Raw genomic sequence first — 21,298 nt, 5'->3', positions numbered from 1 at the left:
AAAGGATTAGCAAGGAGGAAGTAAGGACAGCTATGAAGAGGATGAAAAATGGAAAAGCCAATGGTCCAGATGACATACTTGTGGAATCATGGAAGTGTTTAGGAGAGATGGCAGTGGAGTTTTTAACCAGATTGTTTAATGAAATCTTGGAAAGTGAAAGGATGCCTGAGGAGTGGAGAAGAAGTGAACTGGTGCCGATATTTAAGAATAAGGGGGATGTGCAGGACTGAAGTAACAACAGGGGGATATAATTGATGAGCCACAGCATGAAGTTATGGGAAAGTTAAGAAGTGAGGTGATGATTAGTGAGTAGCAGTATGGTTTCATGCCAAGAAAGAGCACCATAGATGCGATGTTTGCTCTGAGGGTGTTGATGGAGAAGTATAGAGAAGGCCAGAAGGAGTTGCATTGCGTCTTTGTGGACCTGGAGAAAGCATATGATAGGGTGCCTCGAGAGGAGTTGTGGTATTGTATGAGGAAGTGGGGAATGGCAGAGAAGTATGTAAGAGTACAGAAAATGTACGAGGGAAGTGTGACCGTGGTGAGGTCTGCAGTAGGATTGACGGATGCATTCAAGCTGGAGGTGGGATTACATCAGGGATCAGCTCTGAGCCCTTTCTTATTTGCAACGGTGATGGACAGGTTGACAGGTGAGATTAGACAGGAGTCCCCATGGACTATGATGTTCGCTGATGACATTGTGATCTGTAGCGATAGTAGGGAGCAGGTTGAGGAGACCCTGGAGAGGTGGAGATACTGTATGCTCTAGAGAGGAGAGGAATGAAGGTCAGTAGGAACAACACAGAATACATGTGTGTAAATGAGAGAGAGGTCAGTGGAATGGTGAGGATGCAAGGAGTAGAGTTGGTGAAGGTGGGTGAGTTTAAATGCTTGGGATCAACATTACAGAGTAATGGGGACTGTGGAAGAGAGGTGAAAAAGAGAGTGCAGGCAGGGTGAAATGGGTGGAGAAGAGTGTCAGGAGTAATTTGTGACAGATGAGTATCAGCAAGAGTGAAAGGGGAGGTCTACAGGACGGTAGTGAGACCAACTATGTTATATGGGTTGGAGACGGTGGCACTGACCAGAAAGCAGGAGACAGAGCTGGAGGTAGCAGAGTTAAAGATGCTAAGATTTACACTGGGTGTGACAAGGATGGATAGGATTAGAAATGAGTAAAATAAAGGATCAGCTCAAGTTGGACGGTTGGGAGACAAAGTCAAAGAGGCAAGATTCCACTGGTTCGGACATGTGCAGAGGAGAGATGCTGAGTATATTGGGAGAAGGATGCTAAGGATAGAGCTGCCAGGCAAGAGAAAAAGAGGAAGGTCTAAGAGAAATTTTATGGATGCGGTGAGAGAGGACAAGCAGGTTATGGTTGTAACAGAACAAGATACAGAGGACAGAAAGATATGGAAGAAGATCATCCGCTGTGGTGACCCCTAACGGGAGCAGTCGAAAGAAGAAGAAGAAAGCTTTTAACTATTTTGTACCTTTAACGTTTTGTAATGCTTGCTCCTATATGCCAGTTCTTTAGGTATTTGCCTTTACAATATATTTAGAATGAGGCATAAAAGAACAGGAAAGGCTGTTGTTTGGCACTATACATTTGAAATATTTTACCGACATCAAGAAATTGCTAAAACATTTTTTTAGTTTAGCACTTTCATATGTATTATTAGCTTTTGCTGGATGGTGGCTAAAGGCAGATTTTTTTCTCAGATTATTTTTGCAGCACACTGTTGTATCTGCTAGTGTATGTTAAAAAGAAACCGGGTTAGATGAACGCTTGCATACTGAAATAGATTTACTTTAGAATTTGCTTAACACAACATTTTTGTCTGTTCACATTATACAACTGTATGGTAGCCGTTCAAATGTGTAATACAAATTTTTTTTGGGAGCATGAACACTGGTTCTTAACCTCTGCTCTTTCTCTTTGTCTTTCTTGGGATTCTGCTATATGCTCCACTACACCTTTATTGCAGAATACAGTGCATCCGGAAAGTATTCACAGCGCATCACTTTTTCCACATTTTGTTATGTTACAGACTTATTCCAAAATGGATTAAATTCATTTTTTTCCTCAGAATCTACACACAACACCCCATAATGACAACGTGAAAAAAGTTACTTGAGATTTTTGCAAATTTATTAAAAATAAAAAAATTGAGAAAGCACATGTACCTAAGTATTCACAGCCTTTACCATGAAGCTCAAAATTGAGCTCAGGTGCATCCTGTTTCCCCCTGATCATCCTTGAGATGTTTCTGCAGCTTAACTGGAGTCACCTGTGGTAAATTCAGTTGATTGGACATGATTTGGAAAGGCACACACCTGTCTATATAAGGTCCCACAGTTGACAGTTCATGCCAGAGCACAAACCAAGCATGAAGTCAAAGGAATTGTCTGTAGACCTCCAAGACAGGATTGTCTCGAGGCACAAATCTGGGGAAGGTTACAGAAAAATTTCTGCTGCTTTGAAGGTCCCAATGAGCACAGTGGCCTCCATCATTCGTAAGTGGAAGAAGTTTGAAACCACCAGGACTCTTCCTAGAGCTGGCCGGCCATCTAAACTGAGCGATCGGGGGAGAAGGGCCTTAGTCAGGGAGGTGCCCAAGAACCCGATGGTCACTCTGTCAGAGCTACAGAGGTCCTCTGTGGAGAGAGGAGAACCTTCCAGAAGGACAACCATCTCTGCAGCAATCCACCAATCAGGCCTGTATGGTAGAGTGGCCAGACGGAAACCACTCCTTAGTAAAAGGCACATGGCAGCCCGCCTGGAGTTTGCCAAAAGGCACCTAAAGGACTCTCAAACCATGAGAAAGAAAATTCTCTGGTCCGATGAGACAAAGATTGAACTCCTTGGTGTGAATGCCAGGCATCACGTTTGGAGGAAACCAGGCACCGCTCATCACCAGGCCAATACCATCCCTACAGTGAAGCATGGTGGTGGCAGCATCATGCTGTGGGGATGTTTTTTCAGTGGCAGGGACTGGGAGCCTAGTCAGGATAAAGGGAAAGATGACTGCAGCAATGTACAGAGACATCCTGGATGAAAACCTGCTCCACAGCGCTCTTGACCTCAGACTGGGGCGACGGTTCATCTTTCAGCAGGACAACGACCCTAAGCACACAACCAAGATATCAAAGGAGTGGCTTCAGGACAACTCTGTGAATATCCTTGAGTGGCCCAGCCAGAGCCCAGACTTGAATCTGATTGAACATCTCTGGAGAGATCTTACAATGGCTGTGCACCGACGCTTCCCATCCAACCTGATGGAGCTTGACAGGTGCTGCAAAAAGGAATGAGCGAAACTGGCCAAGGATAGATGTGCCAAGCTTGTGGCATCATATTCAAAAAGACTTGAGGCTGTAATTGCTGCCAAAGGTGCATCGACAAAGTATTGAGCAAAGGCTGTGAATACTTATGTACATGGGATTTCTCAGTTTTTTTTATTTTTAATAAATTTGCAAAAACCTCAAGTAAACTTTTTTCACGTTGTCATTATGGGGTGTTGTGTGTAGAATTCTGAGGAAAAAAATGAATTTAATCCATTTTGGAATAAGGCTGTAACATAACAAAATGTGTAAAAAGTGATGTGCTGTGAATACTTTCCGGAATGCACTGTAGATAGTCACTTGGATAATTTAATACAGAATGCCCAGGAGAGACTGGAAAGGCCATTGGCTGGGATCAGTAAATCTTTGCACCTTTTTACTGCTTATGACTATAGACCCTAGTGGCTTGTTTTTAATTTCCCCAAATGTAGTTTCGCCATAGGTATTGTAAAAGAAAAATACAACAATGACTCTATCATGCTATCAGCTTGTTGAAAACAAAAGTAATGGCTTTAACAACTTTGAAGTACTAGAATACTTGTAAGATAAATGCTATTATAATTTTGAACTAGAAATGATTAATTTAATGAGGTATGCAAATAAAATGATTATTTTTTATTTACAGTGCCTTCAGAAAGATTTCATACTCCTTCACCCATTTTTACATTGTTAAATATTGCAGCTTTATGATAAAATCATTTAAATTCATTTTTTAACACTCAATACAACAGAATGACAAAGCAAAAAAGGACTTTAGCATTTTATTAAAAATAAATAACTGAACTCTCACAGGTACTTAAACCTTTTGCTATGACACCTCAAATTTGGCTCAGGTGCATCCCATTCTATTGACCATCATGGAGATGTTTCTACATCTTATTTGGATTACACCTCTGATCAATTCAATTGAAACACACGCACCTGTCCATAGAAGGTCCCACAGTTGATAATGTGTATCAGAGCAAAAACCTTAATTCCCTTCAGAGCTTAGAAACAAAATTGCTGTAAATTATTAAACAGAATAAATTTGGAATAACTACAACTCTTACTTGAGATGGCTGTCCAACAAAACTGAGCAACCAGAGGAGAAGGGTCATGATAGGGGAGGTGAAGAAGAGCCCAATGATCACTCTGGCTGAGCTTCAGAGAGCCTATGTAACTTCTACTCAGACAAACACCACTACAACACTCCACCAATCTGGAATTTATGGCACAACGGCTAGACTAAGGCCTCACCTCAGTAAAAGACACATGAAAGCCCACTTGGAGTTTACAAAAAGGCATATAAAGTGCTCTCAGACTATGAGAAACACGATTCTCTGGTCTGAAGAAACCAAGATAGACCTATTCGGCCTTAATTCTAAACGTCATGTCTGGAGGAAACTATGCACCTGTCCTCACCTGTGCAACACCATTCCAGTGGTGAAGCACGGTGGTGGCAGCATCATCCCGTGGGGTATTTTTGTAGCGGCATGGACAGAGAGATTAGACATGGTAGAAGGAAAGCTGTACAGAAAACAGAGATATCCTTAATGAAAACCTACTCCACAGCACTCTGGACCTCAGAACGGCCTCAGGAACAACTAGCCCTAACCCTAATCCTAATCCTAACCCTCAGGAACAATTTTAGGAATGTCCATGTATTGCCCAGCCGGAGCCTGGACTTGTACCCAATCAAGTATGTCTGGAGAGACCCAAAATATCAGTCCACCAACGGCTTCACTCCAACCTAACAGAGACTGAGAGGATCTACAGAAAAGAAGGACAGAAAATCCCGAAATCCAAGTGCGCAAAGCTTATCCCACCATACCCCACAATACTCCAGGCTGTAATCAATGCCAAAGGCTTTATCAAAATACTGAGGAAAGGGTCTGAATACTTGTGTCAACTTTATTTGTGTCAATGTTATACTTCACTTTTTTATTTTTTAATACATTTTTAAAAATTTCTAAAATCTTATTTTTACTTTGTCAGTCTGGGGTATTGAGTGTTGGTAAATGATTTTAGCATAAGTGTAAAACATACCAAAATGTGTAAGAAAGTGAAGGGGTCTGAATACTCTTTGAAGGCACTGTAGTTTTATTATTTTATAACATAACATTCTTAATTTACATCAACTCATCACATGGCTTTAATGTGACCATAATATGTTAAAAGAGAGAAAAAAACAAATTCTGCATTACCTTTCCCACAAGTCTCTAGTCTACCCAGACACTCCTTGTGGACTCCAGCTCCACATTTTACACATATGTAGCCTTGGTTGAATATTCCTCTGAAAGTGAAAAACAATTTTGTTTGTGGTAGAACAACTACTGAACTTAGAGAATAAAGCAAAAAGCATACAACATATTACTGCTAAAGGCTAAAATGCTGGAGGTCAACTCAAATTTAGCAGCAGTCAATACATCATTCACACAGTATTTAACATGTCAGCTTTATTCACATAAGAAAGGCAATGATTACACAAAACAGCACATATTTTAAGATGGAAAAATCAATTAACTCATCATTAAGCCGAGTAACTGGAGGTTGAATACGGACATGCATGGCTGGATACTTTGGTTTATCTTATGGGTTTACCTGACATTGTTACACAATGGCAACTTCATGTGGCAGCAAAGTGATAAATTAATTTCATACTTTGCAAATTCTGAGAGGCTTAATGGGGTATGGATTTTAGAGCTACTACACACTGAAAGCATTTTTCTTACCAAATATAGCTGGTTTAAAAAAACAGCATTTGTACAGCATCTGAGCTTTACCAGGATTTTAGTCTTTTACCATATTGTAGTCTTGCATTTACAGGACACTAAACCAGCAGACTCTAATCTGGAATAAGCAACTGCCATACCAAACGAGTACATGTTGGGTTAATTAGTGTCTCTAAAATGGCACCATACAAGTGAGTGTGACTATGTGCGAGCCTTCCCTGCAATGAACCGTCTCCATTTTCAGGAACCTCCTTGTGCCCAATGTTACTGAGATAGGATGCATAGGTTACCATTATAGACAGTGTAAGCACAGGCAATGCAGAGATTATCTGATGGTACTGGTATAGTAGAGTGTATCAGTGGAGAATGGGAATTGGACTTCTGGTGCAGAACTTTATTAAATGGTCAATGGCAAAACAAAGGAGATAGCGGAAGGTTTCAGCTGGTACAAAAGTCTTCTCAATTCTGTTGAAAAGGTTATATAGTATGTTTATTTCAGTTTTTATTTTGGATCACCTAGAGAAAGCTGGCAACACTGCGAGGATTATGTTTTTTGATTTCTCCAGTGCCTTCAATACTATTCAGCCATGCCTGTTAAGAAGTAGACTTAAAGAAATGCAGGTGGATGAGCCCATGGTGTCCTGGATAATGGATTGTCTGTCGGGGAGACTAGTTTGTGAGACTCAAAGACCATTGTGAGCAACACTGGAGCAGCACAAGGAACAGTCCTGTCTGCGTTTCTCTTTACTCTGTACACCTCCGACTATAAATATAACATCAGGTCAAGTCACTTGTAGAAATTCTCAAACAATTCTGTACTTTTAGGGTTTATTAATAAGAGGGATGAGACAGAGTACAGGAGTCAGGTGGCAAACTTTGCTTCTTGATGCCAAAAGAATTGTCTGCAACTTAACATCAGTAAAACCGAGGAACTGGTTATTGACTTTCACCACACCAAAGAGCCTCTATGTCTGGTCACTATTCAGACAGCGGATGTAGAGGTGGTACACTGTTACAAGTATTTGGGAGGTCCAAATCAATGACAACCTGGACTGGACTCAGACACAAAGGAAATATATGAGAAAGGGCAGAGAAGACACTTCTTTAATGTGAACAGTGACATCCTTTACATCTTCTACAATTTTGTGATGGCCAGTGTGATTTTCTATGCTGTGGTGTGCTGGGCTGCTAACATCACATCAAAAGAGGCACTCTGAATCAACAGGCTCAGTTATAGAACACATTCTGGACCCCCAGGAGGTAGTAATGGAAGGAGAAAATTAAAATGAAACTGAGTGCCATTATGAACAATGCTAGACATCCTCTCTTTGACACACTAACACTGAGGACTTTCAGCAAATGAATTATTCAGCAGAAGTCCATACAAAAAAACTATTGACAATCCTTTATAGCAACAGCAACATGCTTGTATAATGCCTCACTCTGACTGTAACTACTAAGTCAAACATTTTCTTATCTTTATGTTTAATCATTGTGGTGTATATTTAAAAGGGGTCTGCTCTTTGTTATAATATAATAATATTATTTATTTATTAATTGAACTTCCGTAGAATGCCAAATGTATGTCTGTCTGTCTATCTATCGTGGATTTAGTGTTAGTAACCAAAACATACATTTCATTCATTCATCTTCCACGTCATTATTCTAATATGTTAGAGGCCTGCCATAAGAGCACTGGATGTAAACTAGGAACCAACCCTGGAATGGGGTGCCGATCTATTTATGCTAACTATAATGTATCACCCTGGGCTCAGCCTGTGGGAGTTTGCACATTCTCATTGTTTCTGTGTGGGTGTTTCTCCAGGGACTTTGGTTTTCCTCCCACATTCTACTGACACATCTGTTAGAGTAACTGGAGAGTCCAAGCGGTCCAAGTATGAGTTGATGCAAGCCTGTGCATATGCGTGCCTTGTGATGGACTGCTTTTCTGCTTAGGACTGGAGTGCACCTTACAGGCACTGTTTCTGGGACAGTTAATGCCTCACCATGACCATGACTTGGATAAGCAGTTTAGAAAATGGATGGATGAATGCATTTGTAAATGTATACAGCAGTTTGCAGTTGTACATAGATGAGTATTAATACATTATTGAAATTAGTTTAATAACAGAAACAGCAGAATTTGTAGAAGGTATACAAAAATAGCTGCACCACATGTGGAAAAAAATATATAAATCTGAAAAATGTAGATTACATTAATTACATGTTTACTTTGCACACTATCATTATGCAAATGTTCTTTTGCTTCTTCTTACAAGCCTACCTCAGAAGCATATGACAGAAACTGCAGGACGTGATCCGTTCAAAAGTGTGCATTTTAAATTCATGGCAATTCCAATTTGCATTTTCAGGTCTGATGTTGGATCTGTAAAAAAAAAAAAAAGACAGAACTAAGACTTGTCCAAAAAGGTGTGCAATTACAATATGTTAACATTCACATGATATTTAGTTTAAAATAACTGTTCACTTAAACAGAATTTTTTAATTAAAATAGAACTATTAGAAGTTTAAACAACAGCTTATTATATTGACTAATAATCCATCCATCCATCCATTTTCCAACCCGCTGAATCCGAACACAGGGTCACGGGGGTCTGCTGGATCCAATCCCAGCCAACACAGGGCACAAGGCAGGAACCAATCCCGGGCAGGGTGCCAACCCACCGCAGGACACACACAAACACACCCACACACCAAGCACACACTAGGGTCAATTTAGAATCGCCAGTCCACCTAACCTGCATGTCTTCGGACTGTGGGAGGAAACCGGAGCGCCCGGAGGAAACCCACGCACACACGGGGAGAACATGCAAACTCCACGCAGGGAGGACCCGGGAAGCGAACCCAGGTCCCCAGATCTCCCAACTGTGAGGCAGCAGCGCTACCCACTGCGCCACTGTGCCGCCCTTGACTAATAATTTAAAATCAAAATTATTGAGAACTTAGAGTTTATATACTGAACTACTCCCTGCAGCAAAAAAATGAAATAATGATGAATTATGAGGCTTTGTAAATGCAAATACTAACAAACATATTAAAAATGTAATAAAATGTAGCTTTTATGTAAGTCAGTTTAGTGAAAATTGCAATTTAACAGTTAGTGCAGGAAATACCAGCTGAGGTTAAGGATGCTGAGTTTGAAAGACGCACTAATTATCCTTTGTTTTGAAGGCCACTGTTAAGTGACATTAAGGGATGGGGTGGGTGACTAGTTGGCCTAGGCATTGTCTTTTAAAACTGATTGTGAATTTTGTGAAAATTTCTGGGATTTTTGTTTCTCTTTCCTCCACTGTTAACTGGCCATGTCATAATTATGCTAATAAACTTATATTATTTAGATTTTCTTACTTACTCTGACTGAATTTGCTTGGTTTTACGTGTATTCAAGATAATTAGAATTTTCATATATGTACATGATAAGCGGTTTTATTATTTCTGCCAATGCCCTAAATCTTGCATTCAGAATCATGAGCTCAGTGGAGAGTGAAACAAAAAAATAAAATTTTTGCTCAGCAGACGCTTTTATCAAAAGCGACTTACAAAATAGGTCAATATAATCAAGTAAACATCAGTCTGGAGGACTGTTTGGGAACAAGTGTTACAAGACAAGGTTACACAATTGATCATGACTTGCCACAAGTGAAGAGCTAAGAACAAAATACAAGCAAGATACAATCCCTAGGTTACAAAAACTTAACAGCTAATATCAGTCAGACAGAAATTCACAGAAGAAGAGATTCTTCAAACGCTTTGATGGAGTCAGAAGTTTGAATGGAGGTGGGCAGCTCATTCCGTCAGCCAGCAGTTACACAGGAGAACAGTATGGAGTACTTTTGTATGGGCTACATTTTTCTATTAAGTGTTTTATTAAATCAAACAGTGCATGATGAACACACACAGATGTAATTGGAAAAAAGCTAGCTGGAGAACTGCTGGCTGCTTTGTCTTTTACATCGTATTGCTAATAAGGAGCAATTAAAACACTGAATGCAGCAGTTTAAGTTTGAAATAAGCAATTAAGGTTGGAGAACCTTAACAAGCGAGACCACTAAAATGAAGCATTAAAATGTCACTTAAGCAATATGTGCTTCATCAGCAATAATTGAGTTCTCGTTAAGGAACTGGGTTGGAACAAAAACCTGCACATACTGTGGCACTCCAGGACCAACATTGCCCACCCCTGCCCTAGAGGGGCCAGTGGGGAAAAGAAATGCTCTGACATCTTTAATGAGACTGCTGCACCCATGACCTGCACTGGGTAAGCAGTAGAAAAAGGATGGATGGATGGAATTTAAAAAAATATTATTTGTGTATTGGATTGGTGCAGGGCTGTTTTCTGCCTTGTGTCAAGTACTGTCTGCACAGGCCTCCATCCCACAAGAGCCCTGTACTTGATTAAGTGGGTTTGTCAAAGTATATATTGTTGTCTGGATAAATCAGAACAAGCACACACTTACCTGAAAAGACAATTTAATATTTATCGGATCCACAAATATACATTTTAGAATTTGGCAGGGCATCCTTGTGGTATAACATGAATGCCAAAGCTCATTTCCAGCCCTCTACCTTGAATCATACAATAACTTAAAATAATATGGTTTTGAATATGTATAATTATTGTCTGGCGATAAAAGATAAAAAACTTTAGATACAATTTTGAATACAGGTTGAAGAGTTAAGTTAAAAGGGGATGAAAATTAAAGAAAGAGTAATTAAACAAAGATACTCACACTGCCATTCCAAACTGTTCCAGCCATTTCTTTTTCAGCTCCTTAGTTTTAAAAAAGAACTCAAACCCATTTTGCCCTTGAATGTGCGTGAGGTAAAACCCGTAAGACCACTGTGGGAAAAGAGATTTGCATAAATTACATTGCTTTATGAGATTAATGGTGTTTACAGTAATGAACTGTGCAGACATGCAGGGGTTCAATATCAGGCTACAAGTTCTGAAATGCACAGTTAAGTACAACAGGCCTTGACATTCACTTAGCCAGGCTGCTTTCAACATGAAACGCACACGCTGGAACATAACACGGCATGAGTCAAGAAACAGGCAGTAATATAATCCACTCTCTCGGCATTTTGCAGAGAATCAACTCTTTACTTACTGTATCAAACAAAGGAAAATAAGACTGATTAGAAGTCTGACAAGCTGTAAAAAATGATTTCAATGCATTTGACAAAAACGGAACCTTTGATATGGTGTAGGAATTCCTTCATTATGTCTATGCAGCATTTATCACAGTTTCATTCAAGTTTTCTGGGCAAAAAATATTATTGTTTAAACATGAACCAAAGCAAAGGAAACACTCTGTATCAAATCCTACAGTGATTCTTATTGAGCCTTAAACTACATCATCTCTTCTGGGCTACTTTAGCTTTCAACTATCCCAGGAGTGCCAACTTACTTGAAGCAACTTTCTTTCAGGCATTTATTTACATTTAATAGACTCTTTTGTCTCCACCATAACCACCTCAGCTCTCTTAGTATCAAACATTCAGAAGAAGCATTCGCAGACCTTCTCCTGGAAGGCTACAGTTTCCATGGGATTTTATCCTAACAAAACACTTAATTTAATGTCAGTGTTGCTGTGAATTGAGCTTCTCATTTAATCAAGGCTTGATCTGGGTTGCTGTCTGTTCTCTCCCAATTAACGATAATGTGATTTTTTTTTTTTAATTCACAAAAACTCTTAATGTAATGACTTTCAGTGAATAGGAGTCTCTTAGGCTTTTATCTAATTTTACTTTAATTTAGAAAAAAAGGTTTATTTCCACATTGAAAAGAAAAGAAGTTTAAAAACAAGGTGTTTCTTCATTGATAGCGGCTACCCTTCTCTTATTGTGGGCTGGGTCTTCAATCAATCCACTCTAGGAGGAACCCCAATAATGAAACACACAGCCTGCTGGCCCTATCCATTCTACTCTAACACCTAACAAAATTTCACAATTTTACTGACACAGACTTCCACAGATGCCTTTTTTTCCTAACACTCCTTTGATTTCCTTTTGTTGACCACCTAACCTACATTTCTTATTTGCAGCTCACTTCACAGAGGACAGCCATGTTCCTCACCAGGCTCTTTGAGCTGGAACAGAAGCAGCAGTGTCACTTGCACATATGTCACCAAGAATACCCTTGTAGCTGTTTACTCTGGTAAATTCAATATTAAACAACAGGCCTCTTGCCAGTCTAAAAGTCTTATTTACTACATTTCTTGCAGGAAGTGTCCATCCCATCTACATAGGTGAAACAGGGAGATGGCTTGCAGATCGTATCAGGGAGTACATTCAAGCCGTTAAAATTAAAGACCTTACAAAGCCAGGTGTAGAAGTCCTATCCCATGACCATAACCACACTGATCTCTCTGTTTGTGTTCTTTCACAGAACTTCAAAGACACTTTTCAAAAAACAGGAGAGGCTAAGTTCATTCTTAGCCTGGGATCACATACTTCTCTAGGTCTCAATGACTGACTAACTTTTTAATTCTCTCTTTATCTTTTCTGATGGCAGCTTTTTCTCACCCACTCTCACCTTTTTCTTTTATCTGTCCTGGCTTTGCTTCCTCCTTCCCCTCCTTTACTTAACACGTTACCTGCTCTTTCCATTTCAGGTGCACACCTGATGAAGGCTTTATGGCCAAAACATTGTATCTTTTACCTACTTTACTTTTCAGGATGACAATTGCCTTTAACCTTTGTTCTGCCTTTACAGGTACACACCGATCCAGACCTACATTAACTCCACTCTATTTTAATATACTTGCTAGTTAAACATTTTATTTATTTACTTTTTATTTAGCCAAAAGTTGCAAATAACAAAGGAGATGACAGATAATCCATTAAATTAGTACCATTTCTTTCTTTTAAATTAAGAAACTGCTTAATAAAAATAAATCAAGAGAAGGGATGAAGGGGTTCTAATCCTTCTTTATTTTGTTGAGAAGCAGACAATAAGAAATGAAATTTCCTATAAACCAAAAAATGGTTTATAATTGAAACCCTGGATGAAACAAAAACAATGATTAGCTCTGCTGCCTCAAAGCTACAGAATCCTAGGTAAGAGCCCTGGTCCAGTCATTGTGTTTGAAATGTTCCTTCTGTATCCTCCATTTTTCCTCTAACCTTCTGAAGACTGGTAGGTCAATGTAACTGCTACTTTAAATTAGTCTCCTAGTGTGTGTGTGTGTTTATGTTCATGAGTGCCTTGTAATAGGCTCAGGGCAGTCTTAAGGTATGGGCACTATGGGTACTGGCCAGGGACCCCAGGAGCATAGGGGCCCACAATGTTTCTGATGCCCGTGTATGTTTCTGGTTTGCTATCAAAAGAGGGGCCTAAGCACACTACTTTGCCTTGGGGCGTATGACGCTGGGGTTGGGGCTGGGCCTCTGGTTCCTGCATTACATCCTGTGCTACTTAGATGATCTCCAACCTCTGTCCCATGAAATGAGTTAAGCAGGTTAGTTAAGTGGTAAACATCAACATTGCACTGAAATAATGGACTTTTACATTCCTATTCTATTATAACCATTCTAAACAATAATTAAATCTGAGAATTAAAATAATTTATTTTAAAAAGATAAAAGCTAACTTTGATAAAGCAAAGACTTCACAGTAAAAATGTATATTTAAAGAACTAAACTAGATGTTTCAGCACATGCAACACACCTGTAAAAGTAAATAAATTAAAAAAAAGACATCATTAGTCATAATTACTCACCTTTTTGCTTTCTTTTTCTGTTGTTGGGTTATCAGTGATTTTAAATTTGTGCAGATCGATTACCTCTTTCATTTCATAGTTATCTCCACGTCTTTTACATACAATGACTGCTTTGTCAAACAAAAATATGTGCCTGTATATATTACAAACAGAAAAGTTAACTTGGTATACCATATCATTGAGTTATGGCAGAAAGAAAAAGTGTCACATAACAGCAGCAGACACAAAATCTACCTGTCCTGCTTTGAACGTCTGTCCAATGAAGACACACGGACTTCACCGTCGACTTTGGGTCGTCCGTAGTTTCTAAGGGACTGATTCTGTAACAAATATAGAAATATTAAAAGGAGGATTCACACAGCGGTATTGCACTAATTTTACATTTTTGAATTAGATTTTGTTTTGTCACATATAAACACACAGGGGTTTGCAGTGAAATGCAGCTCAGTGAAGGGCTCATACTGTGCAATAAAATTAAAAAGTAACAAAATATTACATATTTAAAAGATGCAGATTAAATATACTCAAGTAATTATGTAAAACATACACACATTAGAGATATAATTATTAAATAAATAGTAAATGATAAAAAGAGTAAATACAGATAATAATTTTACAATTTTTACAGTTTTGAGGAACTATCATTTGTTATTTTTATCATCTGGGAAATAATGATTTCTCTGTTCTTGATTTGCACATGCACCTGCCAGATCTTAACTATTTAAATTAGTTGCAAAAATAGTAAGAGGAGTCCATCTTGATCCTGACTACTTTGGTAATGCACTTTTTTATATACAGAGCCCATGATGCACTCAGGTGAGCACACAAATCTCTATAGCACTGAATGTTCCTTTTTTGAGCCTTTTCCATACCAGGCAGTGATGCATCCTGCCAGAACGGTAGAAGAACTTCAGGGCTCATTTTCTGAATTTTTTCAGCAGTCTGAAATGATAAAGGTGCTGCCATGTCTTTCCCACCAGAATGTCTGCATGTGTAGACATATTAGGTCCATCCTGATTTTGATTCTTATGTATTTGAAATACTCAACCCTTGTCACTGTAATACCATTAAAATAACAGATGAATGTACTCAGCTCTTTGCAGTGTTTTTTTTTGCTGACACTGATGGAGAATCTGTTTTCTTGATACCAAAGCTTAGGGCTTCTCATTGTTGTTTGCAATTAGGCAGCTGCGTCATCTGCAAATTTTACAATAGTGTTTGAGCTGCATCTAGCTACACAGTCATGTGTGTACAGCGAATAAAGCAGGGGACTAAGAACACACCACTGGGGGTGCTCAGGATAATGGAATTAGAGGTGTGTTTTCCCACTCGGACTAATTGGGGTCTAGCACACAAAAAGTTCAGGATCCATATGCATAGGGTGGAGCTGAGACCTAGATTCTGTAATTTTGCTGCTAGTCTGGTGCAGGCAATTGTATTGAGGGCTGAGCAAAAGTCAATAAACAACAGTCTCACATAGCCATTTTTAACAGAGTCCAAGTGCAAAAGAGTAGAGTGCAATACAGACTAGCAAGGAAAAACTAGCGAAGACAAAACCAAGGTAAAAAACTGTCAAGACAATGACCATCAAAGCCACTAGCAATAAAAAAAGAATCACAAATGTTAAAATGGGCAGAATACTGTATCAGTACCAACATCAAAAAGAAAGATGCACATAATCGCTATATATTATTCAATTCATGGATGAGTTGGGACCATGTGACCTGACCTTTTTACAGTCACGTGGATGAATTCACTGTTGCACACAGATGACGCAAAACATTTCATCATTCATTCACACATAGTCAAAACAAAAACGGCAGCAAAATAAATGTGAAAAAATAATTAACCTTTAAATAAACCCTCCAAACACAAAACTAACACCAGAAATGTAATTCCTGTGTTAGAAAACCCTGAAAAAGATATTGAATTGATTTTTTGGGTTAAAGGGAAACCCAGGAAAAAAAAATAAAAACATCAATCAGAACAAGTATTAGGCACCAGCACTAAATTCTGTTCTTTGATTCCTACAGTCTAAATCTTGTTTTGTTTAGGTTATACCCTATCTTGAAAACTACAGCTGATAAAGCTTAAATCTATGACTCTTCCCAAGCACCACCAAGATGTCAAGGTATTCGAAATTCATCTTCCATTGGCCATTTCTACACTTTACGACCAAAGCTATTCGGACAGAATTACAATCCAAATTTCATGAGGAAACCTATGTTTTTGATTTTTCATAAATTCTCCTAGTCCTCTAAAAATGGTTTTGGCCTTGTTTTAGTGGTTTTAGAGGTCAAAGAATCTTGTGGTCATACCTATTTTGGTTCTTAACATGTTTCTAACAGCAATGAAATTAACATTCTCCTACAACAGCATTCTGATTTTATTATGGGCACTAATACTTTTAGGAATATTTGTGGACAATTGTTATGTCGTTCCTAGGCAAAGCCAACTAGAAGTGTATGGAACATAACATTTCCAGATCAAGGGTATGAAGGTTGCATCATGCAATTCCTGGTTTTCCTTAAGTGAATTCTCACAAAAGACCTTTGCTTTCATTCCGTGTTGTTTTTGAATATTTTTTGCCCTGATTATTGACTAGAATTTATGGTTAAAGATACAGGCACAGGTTACAAATTCTTTTTAATTTGTTTATTACCAGACTTTCCCACACCATTTCATGACTATGATTCTTGAAACATGTCCTGAGCACTTTTTTCTTGACTAGTAAGTATTGTGACAAGCGCTTGAGAGCAGACTGGAAGAAGAGTGATGGATAGGAACAGGGTCAAAACAGGTAGATCAACAAGCACAATCCACAAGCAAAAAAACAAGAGAAAAAATTCATGGTGAAAAATTCATAAGCACAAGGTCACAACCAGAGTAATTAAACAAAACAGATTCAGTAAAAAGTCACTTTGAAAAGAAAAAAAAAAAAAAAAGGGTTTTCTATCCAAACCTCCAATGAGGAAATGCACCTTCTGCTGACCGTTTATCGCTGTCATGTTGATTACCCTAAGGTCCCAACCTCGAAGGACATGCCCCTAGCTGGGTGGGCACTTGTCCTAATGACAGGACTCAACCATAGCAGCAACCTCATAGAAAATAAAATGACAGTCAAAATGACGCCAAATGAAACAACCAATAAACTATACAGAAAAATGAAAAATAATTCAAAAATTGAACTCAGGACCTCAGAAAACCCAAAACAAGTGCTTTATCATTAAAAATGCTTGAGATAAAAGCAAACAAAAATACTTATGATTTCAAATCATCATAAATGGTCTTTTTGGTTCTGGCATTTGGCTTGAAATTTCTGACTTAGCAATACCTCCTGATTCCATTTCTTCTCAAAGCTGCTGCCACCTTGTGTAGTCAGCACACCACGTAGACAGTGAATAGAAAGCAACTAAACTCTTATTTTTTTTTTTAATTGGGAAGATAAAAATAAGCAACAGTAAAACAAAAAAACATACAACCTAAGAGTCTAAGGTATCGATCAATCAATCTTTACTTTAGATTGCCCCTTATAGAGCACAACTCTAATAATTGCTGCAAAAGGCAAACAACAGACAAAACAGAACATCATTAAAGACATCATAAGTTATAAGAGATAAACTTCTCTACTCAAATGAAGGCAAACTGGCAGTACATGGGAGGAGATGGAAAACATGAAGCAACAGTACAGTACAGTACGATCAGGGTCAGTTAACTTGGTACAGAAAATAACTGCTTGATAAACAGTAGGTGACAAATTTTAATACGTTTATATTTTGAGCTTACCAGGTTTTCAATGGAAAGCTGAAACTGGTCAATCTCTCGCAAGGTTTCATTGTCTCTTTTGACCTCGTTAACATATTGTGCTAGATCCTGGAAGAGAAAATATACTGTTAAACAGACCCATCAAACAGCTGACAAAGGGCAAGCTAAATAAAGTAGTTATAAACTGTCATTTTTCAAGTTGGTAAAGCAAGATGGCGCAACTGTTAGCACTACCACCTCCATGATCAAGTGTCATAGGTTCAAATCTAGCCCTGCTTGTGTGGTGTTTGTGTGATCTCTCCATGCCTACTGAACTTGAGGTTGTCCTTGGACACACTCTTTCCCATCCTGTTTTAAAAGAGGCAAGTTAGGTTAACTGACAGATCTAAAGTGGTCCCATTTGAGTATGTGCATGAGTGGGTCCTGTGATAGATTGGCATCATTTTCAGAGCTGGTTCTTGTCCTGTGCCCAATGCTGCTGGTATAACTTCTGGTATTATACAACCCTTATCTGAATTAAACATGTTTTATAATGTTACATTATTTAATATTCATGTGGGATTTTGTGATCTTATCTATCCATCTATAAATTTGCTGATTATACTTGCAGCTAACAAGGCTGCAAGGGAGCCTGAGTTTACACTGGCAGCACATGATTTATGGTAAGGCTGAAGTCTAGACAGGACACCAGCAAACTTGCATATTGCAGTGTTACCACTTAACCTAACATGTACATCATTGGAATGTGGGACAATGTGAGAGATTAAACCTTTTCATCTGACATATTTCAGATGATAGGCCTTAGCCTTAAAATCTTGTCAAGGTGAACTTAAGTATATTGTTTTCTGGGAAAGCTGAAAGGAAAACCAGGATTTAGTATATTATGCTTAGTTAAAAAGTTCAGGTTTTGGTCCCCATGGCAATATAACCTCAATTTTGTGAAAATGATTCAGTAACATTCAGTGTGTTTTGAGAAACTGTAAGCTCTGCTAATAGTAAGCCAGGTGCTCATATTGAAGGAGAAGTGGGAAGAAGAGCATCTGCCTTTTATTAGATTTTTTCAAAAGGAGTTTTCTCTCAGTTTAGTAGCTGATATGGGCACAAGAACTTAAAAACTTGATGAACGGGATGACATCATTCAATCCATCAATCTCATTATTTAGCTAACAGCAAATCTGTCCCAATATCTCATCCAGATGTTTCTTAAAGGTTGTCAAGACTTCTGCTTCAACTTCACATCTGTTTAGATTGTTTCAGACATTGAGAGCAAAATGTAAATTGAACAACTTCTTTTACGTTATTGAATATAAGTGCACTTGTTTTGTTATATCTGTGTCTTTTGTGAAAGTGTTTGTTTGATAGTTCGACTTCAGTCTTCACACATTATACACTTCATGTCAACATTTTGTCATTATTGGTATAACATGAATAAAAGTTTAGGCATGTTTCAACATTTCTTGCCACGCATTTCCTGTCATCCTACATTTACCCAGATCGTTGTACACAAGGAACACAAATGAAATGTATGTATTCCAAATAACAATATATTATTTACCCCATACAATTCCAGACACCTCACTCCGAGATACACAGTCTTCAGCTGTGAGAATTTTGTGTCTGACTTCAGCTGCCTTAGTGGGGATTGAGTGAGCTGGCCGCCTGCTGCCAGTGCTGATTTTGCAAAACAAAGGCGCTGATGAGGAGGTGCAAGAGAATTTAGGGTGGCCCAGCATTACAAATATTTTTGTAAGCTCCAGGGATTCTAGCTGTAATGGACCTTTGTGTTTTAGATGCTGGAAACGTAGAAAAGAGCCCTCACTCTCTCTCTCTCTCTCTCTCTCTGGCAAGGAATGTTTATTTTCATGTTCAATTAAGGTTATACAATTTGTAACTAAGGAAAAGGAGTATCTTGCTGCTATGAACGCGCCCAGGTTGTATTGTTTTTATCGCTTATATTTACTGCTATTGGTTTTGATACAAATTAATATTATTTTTAAGTAAAAGCTTAAACTGATTGATATTTGCATGGCAAAGAGATAGATTATCTGTTTTTTGTCTAACTCCAGTCCCTTTAGGCTCAAGGGATCAGCTTTGAGAAGCCTTCCATTGGTGGCAAAAATAAGTTGAAATAAAGGCAGTCTCAGTCACTGAGCAGCCTGCTATTAGAGGTTTCCAGGGTTGAATACCCGGTGTACAGTATGGACAGTGGGACAGGTAAGAGGTTACAGGTAATGGCTGTATAGAAGGTTTTGATCTGTCTTCCTATATCCAATTAAGAAAATAACTTTTGTATTAGGCGTATCTGATGACACAATAAAACAGAAAAAAATAGATTGCCAGTAGAAAAAAAACACATACACACACACATAGACACAGGGAGAATGTGCAAGATCTGCACAGAAAAAGACTGAGCTGAGATTAAATCTCTGTCTTCTGGAGCGGTTGGGCTACAGCACTAATCTCTGTGGCACTCTGTCATTCTCTATGCATCCTTTTGTAAAATATACAGTATCTAACATCAAAATAATGGCACATAAATAATTAACTACGTAGTATGTAAGTTATGAAAATGATACTTCTCATTTGCATAAAAAAAGACATTGATTTATTTTCTAACACATTTCAGGTGAAATTTTAAAACAGATTTACTCAAGGCACAGGGTGACGCTTCATATTGTTAAAGGTAATTCTAGACATAGAAACTGGAGACAGGATTATATATTGTAAATTGCTTCAGCACATGGTGACGGATTAATGAACAGTTCACAGTCTGAAAATGTTCACTTCAAATTTTCAAAAGGCAGCATTATATTCACATTGAAACGGGATGGGGAAAAAAAGAAATAAGAATAGGTTCAGGCAAAACAAGTTGTTAATGTGGCAGTCACAAGCTGCATGCTGAGCACAGAAATTTCTGAGATTATTCTTCATTTACATAATTACAGACTGCGACATCCACTGTACAAACACAGAGTTTCACAAGACAATCTCTTTATATTGCTGATCCGTTTAAGGGCAGCATGACAGCAAATGCAGCTGAATGCAAGAAGGTTCATTGTATTATCCTTGCATTTTTAATTAGTGAACTGAATGCAATATCAGGACTTCTTTATTCAACAGGTAACTGTTCTGCAGAATTTCTAATACCCAAATATTAAAAAAAAAAACAACTTTTTTTTCAGATAATATTTATATACTGCTTCTGCTGTCATTAGGATGGTAAAAAGCAACAACAAATAGATTTAGAAATGACTGCCACTCAGATCTCATAAGAATGAAGCTTCATTACTGACATCTCTTCAGCCAGTCAGACAGACAGACAGGTAGATAGACAGAACTTTACAGAGTAGGTACTATATTTCTATATATGGCAGCTCAGAGTACACATTAATCTGTAAAATAATGATAGACAGACAGACAGACAGACAGACAGACAGACAGACAGACAGACAGACAGACAGACAGATAGATAGATAGATAGATAGATAGATAGATAGATAGATAGATAGATAGATAGATAGATAGATAGATAGATAGATAGATAGATAGATAGATAGATTTGTCTGCCTGTGAGGTTAAAATTCATTCTGATGTACAAATATTATAAGTAAGTATTTCCATATATGGTAGCTTAATGCACACATTAATCTGTAAAGTAACATTAGTTAGTTACACTTCACACTGCATTTATATATGATATTGAGTTTTTGACCAGCAAAGAGTAGTGTTAGTTTCTTG

At 38.2% G+C, this 21,298-nt stretch overlaps 1 protein-coding gene across 1 annotated transcript in view; it reads right to left on the bottom strand.

The window, feature by feature from the left end:
- Positions 1 to 21,298, bottom strand: part of LOC114658947 (guanine nucleotide exchange factor VAV3-like) — a 367,009-nt gene that overhangs the window by 77,461 nt on the left and 268,250 nt on the right. The window contains exons 12-17 of the mRNA XM_051933104.1: positions 17,582 to 17,668; positions 14,030 to 14,115; positions 13,796 to 13,928; positions 10,805 to 10,914; positions 8,338 to 8,439; positions 5,484 to 5,614 (exon numbers count right to left, since the gene is read on the bottom strand). Of these exons, the coding sequence (XP_051789064.1) occupies positions 5,484 to 5,614; positions 8,338 to 8,439; positions 10,805 to 10,914; positions 13,796 to 13,928; positions 14,030 to 14,115; positions 17,582 to 17,668 (649 nt within the window). The remainder of the gene's footprint in view (positions 1 to 5,483; positions 5,615 to 8,337; positions 8,440 to 10,804; positions 10,915 to 13,795; positions 13,929 to 14,029; positions 14,116 to 17,581; positions 17,669 to 21,298) is intronic.

The sequence above is a fragment of the Erpetoichthys calabaricus genome, chromosome 10, assembly GCF_900747795.2.
Source record: "Erpetoichthys calabaricus chromosome 10, fErpCal1.3, whole genome shotgun sequence".
Taxonomy (NCBI): Eukaryota; Metazoa; Chordata; class Cladistia; order Polypteriformes; family Polypteridae; genus Erpetoichthys; species Erpetoichthys calabaricus.
The sequence above is the reverse complement of the archived record's forward strand: the minus strand, read 5'-3'. Positions and strand labels throughout refer to the sequence as shown.